At 49.2% G+C, this 13,533-nt stretch overlaps 5 protein-coding genes across 5 annotated transcripts; 2 read left to right on the plus strand and 3 right to left on the minus strand.

Annotated features, from left to right (window-relative positions):
• Positions 1 to 749: 749 nt before the first annotated feature.
• Positions 750 to 2,960, plus strand: PtrM4_021300 (uncharacterized protein; the record flags this gene model as incomplete). The annotated part of the gene is made up of 4 exons (XM_066103448.1): positions 750 to 872; positions 1,026 to 1,098; positions 1,170 to 1,822; positions 2,700 to 2,960. The coding sequence occupies 4 exons, from the start codon at positions 750 to 752 to the stop codon at positions 2,958 to 2,960; spliced, it is 1,110 nt and encodes a 369-aa protein (XP_065965650.1).
• Positions 2,961 to 2,983: 23 nt separating this feature from the next.
• On the plus strand, positions 2,984 to 4,753 carry PtrM4_021310 (uncharacterized protein; the record flags this gene model as incomplete). The annotated part of the gene is made up of 2 exons (XM_066103449.1): positions 2,984 to 4,313; positions 4,446 to 4,753. 2 exons carry the CDS (start codon positions 2,984 to 2,986, stop codon positions 4,751 to 4,753), a joined length of 1,638 nt encoding a protein of 545 aa, XP_065965651.1.
• A 933-nt stretch (positions 4,754 to 5,686) lies between these two features.
• Positions 5,687 to 7,033, minus strand: PtrM4_021320 (uncharacterized protein; the record flags this gene model as incomplete). Its single annotated transcript, XM_001931966.2, has 1 exon — positions 5,687 to 7,033. One exon carries the CDS (start codon positions 7,031 to 7,033, stop codon positions 5,687 to 5,689), a length of 1,347 nt encoding a protein of 448 aa, XP_001932001.1.
• A 1,894-nt stretch (positions 7,034 to 8,927) lies between these two features.
• Positions 8,928 to 9,812, minus strand: PtrM4_021330 (uncharacterized protein; the record flags this gene model as incomplete). Its single annotated transcript, XM_001931967.2, has 1 exon — positions 8,928 to 9,812. One exon carries the CDS (start codon positions 9,810 to 9,812, stop codon positions 8,928 to 8,930), a length of 885 nt encoding a protein of 294 aa, XP_001932002.2.
• A 2,198-nt stretch (positions 9,813 to 12,010) lies between these two features.
• PtrM4_021340 (WLM domain containing protein) lies at positions 12,011 to 12,640 on the minus strand (the record flags this gene model as incomplete). The annotated part of the gene is made up of 1 exon (XM_001931968.2): positions 12,011 to 12,640. One exon carries the CDS (start codon positions 12,638 to 12,640, stop codon positions 12,011 to 12,013), a length of 630 nt encoding a protein of 209 aa, XP_001932003.1.
• Between the last annotated feature and the right edge of the window lie 893 nt (positions 12,641 to 13,533).

A 13,533-nucleotide genomic window follows, 5' to 3' on the forward strand; every position in this document is an offset into this window, starting at 1 on the left:
AAACAGTTTTATAGTACTCACTAAGTACAGGTACATGAGTAGATTAGCCAGTACATGAAAAGCTTGCTTAAATTTTATTTCGCAACGCCTGACCATGGGCGGTGATGTGCAGGTGACTCATGACGTTGGATATATGAACTTATAACAGCAAGCGATAGACTTAGTTCACTGATGACAAGACCACTAATCAACTTATCACAGCGGACATCAGTTGCGCACATCAGTTGCGCAGTGCCAGCATGTAAATTCGTAGCTAGCATCATGCTAGTGTTCTCTATGCCAGTGTTCTTCCTACATCAAGTCACACTCATGAATATCCAAATTATGAGAAAAGAATCCCAAATTGCGTGAAACAATGTATCGCAACTGTGCAATTAGAATGTTGCGAAGGAAGCGACTGAGCTTCACAGCGCATTCCTGTTCTGTTTGGGTGTTCTCAGTGTACGCTGTTTCCTTCAAATGGTTATCAAACAGCAGCTTGTGCGATACAGGTAGCCGCTGCAGGAAAGCTTGTTGTGATATAACACTGTGTTGGGAATAGTTGCTAAAAAATTTAGAAGACAGCAGAGATGTCAACAAGCAAGTCAAGCTGGCTTGATTCTTATCGATTGCAGATCACAGACAATATAGAGGCTCGTGCACAGTGGCACGTCCCAGAGAATGGTCTGTGATCTGCAATCGATAAGAATCAAGCCAGCTTGACTTGCTTGTTGACATCTCTGCCCCCAAGTACACGCAGAACGGAAACAATGGCTTCTTTCGACTACGACACGCTTCCCGTCAACCCGGCTGAGAAGGGCAAGCCATACCGTCAACCTCTCAAGGGACAGTTGGCATTGGCCGGATTCAAAAATCTCACTCCTTTCAATGAGGTAGATTTAAAGACGATCGCCAAGCAATAGGATGTAGAAAATCATCCCAATATGCTAGGCCTGTTGACCCAAAAGGTCAATCTCCCAAAAAAGCAGGAAGATGATCTCAGGCTAAAATACGATCCTTTGCGCAAGCGGAGGCAACGCGAGTAGGCTGACAGGAAAGCTGCCAAGAAGGCCAAGGAGGTAGACTCGGCGACTACGAAAGGAAAGCAGTCACGCAAAGGTACGCAAAACGCCAAGAAGACACATACAGTTAAGTTTGATTCGCAGAGAGCGATGCTAACAATTTTGAAGGGAAAGGCGAGGACGCAGAGAACGATGAAGACAGCGACATTGAGATGGGCGAAGATGGTTCTGTAGCGCCCGAGGACGAGGATGGACACCAAGAGCATTTCCCAGCTCGTGCATCAAGCGCGATTGCGGCAAAGACGAAGCGCAAGCGAACGGAAGATGCGACGACGACGGCTAGCAAACGACTCCAGACAGCACCAGCGCATCTCCGAGCCGGAACCGAGCCCCTACAACAGCTACGCCAGCCGCAGGCGGCCCCAAAGTCTCTCATGGTGGCATTGAAGTGTGGAGATCGCCTCCGGGATACTTTGGCACGTGTTGGGAGATCTTCGACAATGGCACCTGCCCTCAATGCAGGACCAGCGATACATCACACCGCGCTTGACCAGAGTCAGACAGTCACTCAGACTTCCGAGGTGACTGGGCCACGTGCTGATACGAACACTACTGAGGAAAACAGCCATGCGAGATATAAAGCATGTGTAGATCCAAATGCAGTGGGAAACATCGCGGAAATCATGCAGGGTGCGCAGATTAAGTCGGCTGTTGACCAGACACATCAAAATGGGACCCCCCACACTCCCTTGCTTTCGTCGTCTTCAAAGCAAGCACATGCCAAGAAGACAGCCATCCCCGAGAAAAACACCAGTCTTAATGTAACTCCGATTCTTCGTTCGGGACTTCTCAATAAACCAAGACTCTCATATGATGACCGCTCTCTGGTCCAACGTAGTGAGATGTTGGCCCTTACCCCGAATGCGAGTAATATTTCTGGCACAAGCAACAAAGAAGAAGATGAGCATCTCGATGGTGAGGTGAATGAGAGGGGCGAGGGATATGGAATGGGGACAAGATGCAAGGCGGTGGGCACCCTGGGAACCCACAAGACGGATGATTGGTCGATGGCCCCTGATCCCCCGATTTTCTGATCACGACTTTACTGGTACCCTTTCCGGCCCTGAGCAAGTGGCAAGGATTGACATAGCACGGAACAAGGCTTGTGAAGAGGCAGAACGAGAGGGCAGAACGAGAGGGCAGAACTCTAGAGTCTCCTAAGCGAAGTCCTGTCTGGAATTGGTGGGACCATGTAAAGCACTAGGGTTGCGCAACATTCTCTGGGATGTTATCACTCATCCCTAAAATTAGTACTATAGTCAGCATTAATTCCTTTGTTTCGGAAAACATAGCGCCATAGTCGCAGTACGGATGCGGTAGTAGTAGAGCTTCTTTGTTCGTAGATCACTACAATTTTGAATATCGCTTTTTGAGAACGCTTTGTTCTTAAATTTTGCACATAATCTGTGAGAGGAAACCATTGAACTGTGAATCATTGCGCAACCGTATCAGAAAATCTTAATACGCGCCCTGCTCCCTGTGATACAACCTACCCCATACCTGTCGAAAAATTCAAGTGAAGAACAAGAGGAAGATGCAAAGAACAAGAGCGAAGGTATTGGATATCCATCATGGGCTGGCGGCAGGCTGGGGAGGGTTAGTTTCACCAGTTTGACTAACAAGCTTGTTGAACGTCAGCGGCAGCACGATGAAGTTGCTGTTAACCTCACTGCCCTTGTCCGGGAGCATATCCGACTACTGGAGGCTGGCGACCAGGAGGCACTGACTAAGTTCGAGGAAAACCGAGGAAAATCAGCCACAACGCAAGAACGTCGTGCCATGGGCAAAGCTCTTGCAGACGACCAGGCCATCTTGGAAGATTTTTTATATTATCAAGTTGCTGCACATCGTCGGCTTAGGCTACGCGCTCTCGAAGAGGGTAGCAAGGGAAAGACCTGAGGGGTAAATCCAAAGGAAGTTCGATGTTTCCCAATGATATTGCTGAACCCGGCCGCAAATCAATGCTGAACAACTATGACAGATGGGGGATTAAAAGGCCTGAGCATCGAAACGGTCTCATCAATTGGGCGGGCGGTGTTATTGAGAGACAGAGCACAGATCCATCAGGGCACCTGACCCGACCAAATGAGCTACATCTTTGGACTCCGGTATACCGGAGAAGGCCTGTTGGATTTGGGGTAACGCTAAAGGAGAATGATAAGATCACAGAAAATGAACCCACGATAGATGAGGAGGCTTTAGCTGCAAGATTGGAAGAGATCGAAAGCCGAGCTATTCCAGACGAGAGCGTTACCTACGACACACATACCGCTAGAAGAGAGGCCGAGTGCCAACGTTACCATGGAACAGAGCCTGAAGGACACACACGACCGAATACATCGACGATCCTCGTCAGAAACGGCCCCAAGGGAAAAGAGACAATTGATAGCTTCCGAAAGCTCCAGACCAGTCAGGGTATCTTCATCTCTGCGATGGAGTCCTCGTATGACTGGCGCACCTCCTATGACTTCCTCGGACCAGTAAAATGTGGGTTTCATCAGCAATTCACGCTGAGTGAGGAACGCGAGACCATCGACGAACCACCTGAAGAAAGGCATAATACCAGCCAAGACCCAATCGAGTTTGATCAAAGATATCGTCTGCTCGAAGCGGTAGTCCCCGTAGAAACGGCTGGTACGAACGTAGCCGGCTCACCTCCAAAGACAAACAATGGCAAAGAGAAAGCAGGTGGGAGCAAACCTCCAAAGACGAACAATGGGAAAGAAAAAACAGGAGAGAGTAGCCAGAGCCAGAAGCGGGGAAGAGCAGAAGACATTCAATACCCGTATGGGGTGAAAGACCTGCAGGATATTGATGGCGAGCCAAAAAGGATCAAGCTTCGCAACGAACGCCTGGACGGACATCTTCCGCTGGTAGCCACAGAATGGTGTGAGGAGACGGATGGTCGACGTGAGTGGCATCTCGGCATGCAATATCATCCATCTTCACCTGTCGACTCACCACCGCACGTGCCGATTAATCCGGTTAATATTGATCTCAATACCATTCCTGCAGATTCTCCAGATGGTAATTTCGACTCTATCGAGAACTCAAAGACAAGATGTACACATATACCAGACCGATGTCGCGCATGGTGGAAGCACGCACCAGACGAATGCTGGGTGGTAAAATCTGTACAAGCACCTCGACCCGCCATTCCGGATCCAATATTACATCCTTTTGAGAAGATAGATCTACCACAAGACTTCGAATTGTCAAACAGAGGCCGCAACATCTACCAGCAAAGGATTGGTGATCATTATGGAATCATGGATCAAGGGCAGGCTCGCTGGCCAAGGGTCGGGGTCAGGGTCCCCTATGAGCCAATGACATATGATGACCTAAAGCCAAATAATGAGGGTGATGGACAAGCCGACTACATAGTCGAGAATGCAGCCAACGACAACGATGATACAACCCCCACGCTGCCTGTGATAACAGTGCCAGGGGGAGTGAATAGGAATGCATTCAAAGTGCACTCCTTGGCTGCGCCCTTGATCCCCATGTTACCGGGAAGAGCATACGGGCCTTATGATGACGATTCCCCGGCTAGTACCGACATCGACTCAGACGACGATAGCGACTTATTCCTCGCATCATATCAGGAGTGTTCCGGTATTCCGCCGCCTCCTGCCACTACGACGGGTGGTTCTCCGACGGTTCCGGAGGCACCAGGCCCCGTCTCTACATGAAGGATCGGTTAGGATGCCTCCCCCAGAATCGTTAAGTGCGAAACACGAATTCTGTTTAGTGTCATCTGCTGATTTTTTAGATCTATATTGTTTTCAATTACGATGCCATCGAAATCAGAATAAGAAGGAATCGCCTTGTGCCATTTCTTTGTTCGCGCGTCACAACGCGTCGAGACGCCGACGAATAGCAATGCGGGTTAAGTAATAAGCGTGCTGTGGGAGCTGGTTTGTGGGCTGGTCAAAAATGATTGAATGGATATAGTATCGCGAAAGAATTCGAATTTATGTTTGGCGACGTCGGACGTCGTGTGAAGATGAGATGGGGTCACCGCTTCCGGGGCTCACCTGCTTAGTAAGACAATGACGTGCTCATGAAGACCCACTTTTCCCGCTAGTCCCAAACCACCGCCATCCCGAACCACTTTCCAACCATTGTTCGCCGCTGTTTACGACATCTAACTGCTGGGTGCCGCCATGCTTTGCAATGATGGGAGCATTCCCCGTATCCCCTGACCTTTATTTCCCCTGATCACAAATGTCGCAAAGCTTTGAGCCAGAGCGTTTCTTGGGTTTGTGCTGGATACTCGAGGTTTGAGAATTGCTGCTTGTTTTATGGAGTTTGATACGGGAACATTGGGATCGACGGAGCTCTTAGACATTGCATCGCAATAAAGTATCTTCTCTAGTTGTCGGCATCGTCGTGTGAAGGATGCATAAGACCAAAGCGCAGGTGCTCACAGTCGTGTTCAGATGCACAGATGATTTTAATTGATTGGTCATATGAAAAATGACCCGCTACTCTGGCATTCATTCGATGCTTCTGGGATAATACCGTCGCGAACTTCCATATACAATCTCCTAATTCCGCAGTTTGCTTGCTCGAGTACCATCACGTCTTCCTTGGACATCCTTAACTAACGGATCCCGTCGGAGCTAGGACCACTGACTCCTCGTCGGAATCTTCTCCTCTCCTTCGGGATACTTTGGATCTTCTCCTAGGTATCTCTTCCGGTTTTCCCTGTATAGTCTTCCTCCACTTCCCTGCTCCAAATCCCAATACCTGTTGATTTCCTGGAAAACATCGTTTGGCCTACGCTTCAACTGCAATGCAAGAGTTTTTGCTTCAGAGGCTGTCGGTGGTGCTCTTGGATCGGCCGATTGTCTGCTATCGAGCCAGTACAAGTATGCGTGTCTTGCAATTACCAGCTCCCCCACAATCCATAATTTTGGGTTCCTCGGACGCTGACCTGGCAAAATCTTGATCTTGTATGTCGGTTCGACGATGCCGTCTGACTGTAGACTTATGATATCAATGGGTGGTTGTCTGAGTCCAAGAAATGTGATGATTTTTGGGTCTTGGATGATGAGGTGATCCACTGAGCTCTTATCGAGATCGACAGTAACTTGGTGTATCTGGTTATTACTGTCTCGATGCAGCCACAGGTGAAGGACTCGCGTTGATGGAATGTACTGTGCTTGCACTTCTTGGATTTGTGTAACCGGAAAGTCGTTGGGGTTCTGGATCGGAATCAGAGTGCAAAGGCCGTCGTTGTGGCTGTCGCACGTGATTCCTGCCGGAATGGCAATACCGAGTGGTGGTGCGGGTCGCGATCGTGCTGCTTGTTGACAGGTTGCTTCCTGCGTCATCTTGGTCGTGATCGTTTTGGGGCCCATCTTTCTCTGCAAACTTACAGGCTCGTCCGAATGACGTCTGCCTGCAGTACCTGCAGCACCTGCATCTTCTATCTCTACCTCTTCGCTTGTCATCGCTCTCGCCATGGCACTCTCACTAGTACGTGCACAAGGCTCTCCCACCTGAGGCTCTGCAACTGCGTCCGTCACTCTTCCTTCACCCATTTTATCATCTACCTCATCACCCAATATCGGTAGCCTGTATGACACCCTCTTCTCAGCCTCGGCATGTGCTCTGGCAAAAATGCTGTACGACGTCTTCACGTCTTCATTATCCGTGCCTTCAACGATCTTGAGTATCTTCTGCCTCCGGACCTCGAGGAACGCTCGCTTTGTATAGCCCTGTTGCATGACAACGCGCATCGTATTTACGAGGTTCTTTGCGACTTCGGCATCTACGAACTTGTTCAGATCACTTTCCAAAACTTTGAGCGCCTGTAACGTTGTGTTCGTCCCAAACGGAGCCGGTGTGTCGGCCTGAGTGACTTCGATAGAGGTTTTGTTCGATGAGGCCGGAGCGAGTGGTCGATCTTGTTGCGCATCTTGCGCGTGCTGGCGCTGAATGGGGGTATCGCTTTCTGCAGACATCGTTGTCTATCTAGATTGCCTCCAAGACGTGATAAATTAAGGGACCGGAGATTGTCAAGCGACGCAGATACTATTTGTGCAGGCGCAAACTTGCCTTAGTTTGATCCACCTTCACCTGCGCGCTGACGCCTGTATGCTAGTGGGGCGGCCACCTGAAACGAGGCTTTGACCGACCTATGACAATCTATGACATTCCATGTAGAACACTAAAGCAAATTGGTACGTTTCCAATACTGCCCGGTCGTGTTGGCCATATAGCGGGGACTCTTGACACAACGTCGTGACCACCAAAAACCCACGAATCGCAATTTTTCAGTATTTCAACCGATCCCAAAACAGCTTTGAGAGGTCCATATTTCGAAATAACAACTTGAGAGGCTATCTACCATTCACGTGCCATCAAAAGAGGCTTCAGATACTCTGTTAGCTTATCGATTCTATCTAGGAGCTCAAAAAGAATATGACTTTGCCTTCTGGAATCTGCCAACAACACCGCATCAACTTTCCTTAGTGGTACGGGTCTGCCCGTGGCCGTTTCAAGCACCAGCATCGCTTCTCTGCGATCCTTGGCAGCTTTTTTGAATTCCTCGTTGACCCGTGGGTGCTCCTCTTCAGCCGCGTCAATTTTGCTTTTTATATCAGCAAGTTTGTGAAGCTCCCTTTTATCATATGTATCGAGCAACTGCAGGGGGGCCGAGTAATGTCTGAGCCGTATGCCCATAACTTTAAGATGGCTCTGCCTCAATGTTTCCACAGCAGTGACGTAGGCACGCTCTTCCAAAGAGCTGTTTGGATCAAATAGCTCAGGATATTGAGATCGTAAAAATTCGTCATAGAGTTCTGCTGGCAGCTGGGCCTCTTCTTCAGTTGGTTCTCGAACATATTCCGTGCCATCACTTTCGTCATCCTCTTCATCCTCCTCTTCACCTTCACCCCCCTCCTCATCAACAAGTGTATTCTTTGCCTGTCGCTCTACGTATTCTTCGAGATCCTTTTGGAAATTGTCGTTTAGTTCCTTCTCTATCGAATTGACCTTTTTTTAACGCTTGATAAGCTGTGCTGTGCTCGGGGATTTCGAGGAACGTAGAGTGGTCTTCATCTGTAGCTGATTCTTTGAACATAATATCTTTGTGGACTGATGCATCGACCCGCTGAAAGCTTGACGTTTTACTGGTCGTATTTTCTTCGTCTTTGTTTCTCCTAGTCCCAGCACCAAATATGTTCGACATATCACCAAGGTTACCAGCTCCTGTGGTAGCTGAAGTGTCGATAAGTGCTGAATTTTCGAATTGTGGAAGCAGATGCTTCGACTATTCATGTCACCTCTGGATTGTATACATTCCCTGTGACCGTAGCGTTGTGCTTTGCTACCCAAGTCTTCTGACAGTAACGAGATGACTGACGTGTCATACGCATCACCACATCCAGTTCTATAGGAATGCGAAACTCTAAAAACCTCGTATCGTCATCTTTGCGGTCAGATAGAAGGCTTATGTGAAAGTTGGAGTTGGACCCTGATTGCGCCACTGAATGCTGTCGCGTGTATAATATCAGACATGTCACCAGACCCTGTGCGTCACCTTGGCAGCCGTGATGGAACTCCCTCATGGCAGACGACGGGGCATGGGATATCAGGTGCAAATGATAGGTATCCAAGAAATAGCCATGCATTGTGGAGACTTAAGAGGTACCAGACCGAGTTCAAAAGTACCTAATAATTATCTAGACGGGACTTACAAACGAAAGGCGCCCAGCTCACCACCAGCACGCAGGGTGTGTACCCATGCTTCTTGGCTGCCACAGGCACACGACCCTTTGTATAGAAGTCCACTTCAAACCGTTCCATCTCCATGATCGGGCTGGAGTGACATCTAAAGGGCCGATCCCAGCGTACTCACAAGAGTCTTGCCCTCAAAAACCTCCTCGACGAACTCTTTCCAGCCCTTGTTACGCTTGCCGGCAATAAGATTGGCAAGAATCCAGCGACACTCCTCCGACACGTAGGCCTGCACAACCACACGAAAGCGAACTCTGGTGTTGCGTCGAATCTTCTGTACGGTGCGCTTGCTGAGCATTGTGATGTTCTTTTGTGGAGATCAATTCCGGGGTGGAAACTCGCAATCGTTCTCTTCTTTCCTGCTTTGTCGATAAGTTTGACGACCAGCTTGTGCTTCTGGTCGCTGACGGTGCCGGTTGGAAGCAGCTTGAACCGGTCGGGGACAAAATGCGTGAATTCGGGTTCTGCGTTGAGTTCGTCGTCCTTGTTGTAATCGGTGGCGTGTTTGCCCCAAGTGACGTTGCGGAAAGGCTCTGGCTTGGTGGTGTCTTTGACGGCACTCAGGAGGTCGTCAGCGTCCGAGTCGTAGTACTCGATGCCAGCATTGGTGGCTTCGGCGGTTAGGGCTGCATGTTCGGGCTTGGTGATGCCATGCATGTGCTGATTGCGCCTCATGGGGGTCGCAACGCCCGGAATAATGGGTGGATGGGTGGCGACCTTGACGACCTTTCTGGCTCGAGATTTTCGTGGCATGTCAATCTCTGGGTCTCTGTCGTCTCCAGGGTGAGCCGCACACCCGGAAGCCTTGCGTCTGAGACCAGCGAAGGCGGCAGATGGGGGTGAGCCATTGAGGGCGGACTGGATGCAGCGCAACTTAATCTTCAAGCCACTGCTGAGGCCAACAAAGGCGGTAGGTGGTGGTGAGTCATGGAGAGCGGACTGGATGCAGCCCAGCTTAATCTTCAAGCCGCTGCGTGTGGATGTGTTCTTGGGGGTCGACATCGTGCGGTAGATGCCTGGTCGAAGGGATTTTGGGTACGTTATTGATCGATCTACAAAGCGGCAAAAGTAAGATGACCGTGCCAAAGAAGTAGAAGTTGCTGAGTGTTCTGTCGAAGAAGCAGGGGAATGCTGCGAAGTTCTAAGTATGAGGACTTACTACCGAGCGCTACTGGTGACGGCTGCTTCTATTGTTCGTTTAATTGCTATTGTCTTGTAGTAAACAAGCCAATAACAGATATGTCTCGTCCATGTCCCCGCCACGTGAAAGGCAAACGTCGGTATTTTGGGGAAACCAAGAGGTGAATGCGGCTCAAATGGGATATGATCTGCACCCACTACTGTGAGCCAGGTTCTGCATTGTGTTCAAACAGATCGATGGGCCTATTTCCAAGTAGTTCTGAAAGGTTGTATCGTGTACATGTTACTGATTGATAGTAGAGTCCAGGATGCTTTCATAGTCGAGCGAGTTATCGGAACCGTGGCGTCAGGAGTTTTATTCACTGCGATGCAGAATCATCTGTCCGATTCGTGGTATAATCCACATATCATGCAAATAACGTGCCTCTTTTGTTGAATGTCGTCCATTGCATGCGTGACGCCAGTATCTGGAACGACCGCATAATCTGCAAATCAGCGATGCTGAATGGTGCGATAGATTCGCAAAGCTATCACTTGACGGTTCCTTCTGATACACATTCACCTAGGTCAATCGGCAAGCTGAGTGAGTGTGGATGGGCCATGTTAAACACGTCTCTTCCCAGTATACCTTGCGTTGATTGGATAATCACATATTATAGTATGACACGATCAACAGTTACAAACATCGGATTCGAGTGATATAAAGACGGGAGGGACCGTACTTAACATACAGCGTGGATAGAAAATCGATGTGAAGAGCAGGTGTCACAACGCTCCAGATACGCGTCACGCTGACTAGTTCCCAAAGGGGTCTAGATTGGTATATGACATCATCGGTCCCCGCTGCACTCCTTCTGCGGCACTCTGACTCTGTAACGCGAATAGATCTTTGGAGGCGTGAAAAAGGCGATTTAATCACATGCCCGTGTCGCTGATGAGATGCCGGCTTGTATAATCATAACTGCAATAGCATATGATCGCAAGGCAACAGCTTCGCGTGCTCACCCATCTCGCGACCACCCGCATATCTCCATACGTCTTCGCAACCGCTGATATCGCGGATCTTGTTCGGAGGACATCCAATTCTGTAAAGATTCAACATGAGCAGCGCGCCTTCCGTCTTGGTGACGATCAAGACCTCCTCACCAATCCTCGACCTTGCCGAGCCAAAGCCACTAACTATCCGACTTGAACTCAAGCTCTTGTAACATCGCGCAATCACAATTTACAAACCATTTGCAGGGCCCCTTGATGGCAAGGCTATCCACCAAGACAGTCTTACATTCACTCAAACCGCGACCGGACGGCAGGTGCTGTAACGGGCTGAGTCCTAGGTCACATGACTAGGCCGCTGGCCTAGTCGCTTCCTTCCTTCTATCACTCCTTCCCCCAGCAGCCCGTGCGCCGTGCGCCAACCCAAACAAAGCGAGATGGCCGCCCACTTTCATCTTCTTCTCTTCATCTCGACTGTAAATAGCATCTGGATTAGGTAGCTGGAATACAGTACCTACAGACCGTTCACAGGTGCCACGCAACAGGATCGAAAGATGCTACATAGGCAGCGATGATGACATCTCGTGGGCAACCCGGAAAGACCACATAACCTTGTACCCATCCCAAGAACACGTTGTAGAAATAGTTCTTCTGGCCCCAAAGAAAATATGAGGGCGTCAATCATGCTTCAATCATGGAACTGTCAAGATTCTCTGGGTTCACAGATGGTGCTGCGTACAGCATAGGGGTTATCAAGGGGGCATTCATTAGAAATTGGTACAAAGGGTCATTCTGGGGGCTATTGGGGTGTAAGATGATTGGATATACACCGGAGCAGATTCACAGATCGATAGACTATACATTCGTTCAGTCAGATCACTTCATATTCAGAGGGTGTGGAATTTAGGTGAGCCCTGAATCTCTAGATTTTCTACACTTGATATCAAGACCGCTGTAGCTGGCTTGCTATCATAGATATCCGAAAGGAACAATAGTTAAGACTACGAACATCATACTCCATCGCAAACTCCACTCTTTACCCAGTGCCGATACTAACGCGTACAATTCTACTGCACCGCATCTTCAATCTTATCTCCAAACACATCTTGAATTTCCTTGGTCATAGCCTGGAAAATCTCGCCATGACGGTGAAACTGCTGCGGAACCTCACGCTGCTCCACCTTGCCCTGTAGGAAACCCTTGCTAACTTCGCGCAACAACTCTTCGTGCAATTGTGCATTCATCCTATAGAACCCGTCGAAATGCCATCGGAACTCCAAGTGCGCCATCTCATGCAGCAACGTCTGAACAATATTATCCATGGGTAGGAATACGTTTGCGTCGCGAGCGCAGCGGACACGCAGTAGGATGTAAGCGTGTTTGCGCGATTGAATTGGAAGACCACGGCTATTCATGGGTTGGTGATCCAGAAAATGGGTTATACCCCAACAATGAGAGCAGGCGCAAAGCTCGTAGAGGGCGGGGAGTTCCCAACCATGGTGACGCATGATGGGCGTGCAGATGAATGCGGCGCGACGGAGAAGCTCTAGGGCCTTCTTCTCGTTTGACATACCCACGAGCGTTCCATAGGAGTCGAAGGCGCCACCATCTAGACCGATATAGGGCTGGAGGATGTCTAGATTGTAGGCCGTGTGGCGGTGGTTTTTGACAATACTGGTGACGAACGGGCGGCTCATGGTGTCTAGAACTCGGTATTAGAATACTTGAGACTCTTTTGTACTAATACAAGCGCTTGGAAAGCTCGCCGGTAGGTTACTGTTATCTAGGTTGATGGTCTGAGGGGAAGAAGTTTTAGGTGATTCTTATAGACCCTGTGCGAGATTCCCTCTTGCAGAGGGCGGTAATGTGTGAGTGAATGATAAGCTTACGATTCATCTAGCTAGGCTTTTACAAACACAGCTAGGCCCGTGAATTTTAGCATGTGAAAGATTGACTTTGGTGTTCTGAACATGCTTCCCGAAATCACTAGGAGCGATACACAATTTAATTCATGAGATCCTGTGGGAGATAGTGGGCGCTGAAAGAATTGAAGGATTGGACTGAGGTTGTATTGTCTGAGTCTATAAACTGTATATGTAGGTGGGTGACCGTAAACAGCGCTAGTCCCAGATAGGCATCGTTCCATTACAAAGGTAAGTTGCGACTACAGGAGCAGAGCAGGAGAGACCCCAAACCGTGACAGTCATCCATAGGGGCTATCATTTGCGGTTCCTGTATCGACGTGGATTCGAGTTACATGCTACCCTGTTGATTGCGAACGAGCGCGGTATGGGCAAAATCTATGTGCAGGAGAACTGCTCCGGGCGTGGTGGCTGTTGTGCTCAAAATTACCGTACCCAAACGACTTGAAACGATTACAGCGACGCACCAACTTCGTGATCGCAATTCTCCTTACAACTAGTGGCTGTTATACCGAGCGTATGGGCTGACAAAAAGTCGCCGATGCATCGGCGGCGTGTTCGAACCGTAAGTCTAGGCAGCATAGACCATATGTGCACGATCTAAGATCGTATCGCAGCTACCGTGCACGCACCGAATACGACCGACATGTCTACCCTGGCATCATCCT

Source organism: Pyrenophora tritici-repentis, chromosome 1 (genome assembly GCF_003171515.1).
Source record: "Pyrenophora tritici-repentis strain M4 chromosome 1, whole genome shotgun sequence".
NCBI lineage: Eukaryota > Fungi > Ascomycota > Dothideomycetes > Pleosporales > Pleosporaceae > Pyrenophora > Pyrenophora tritici-repentis.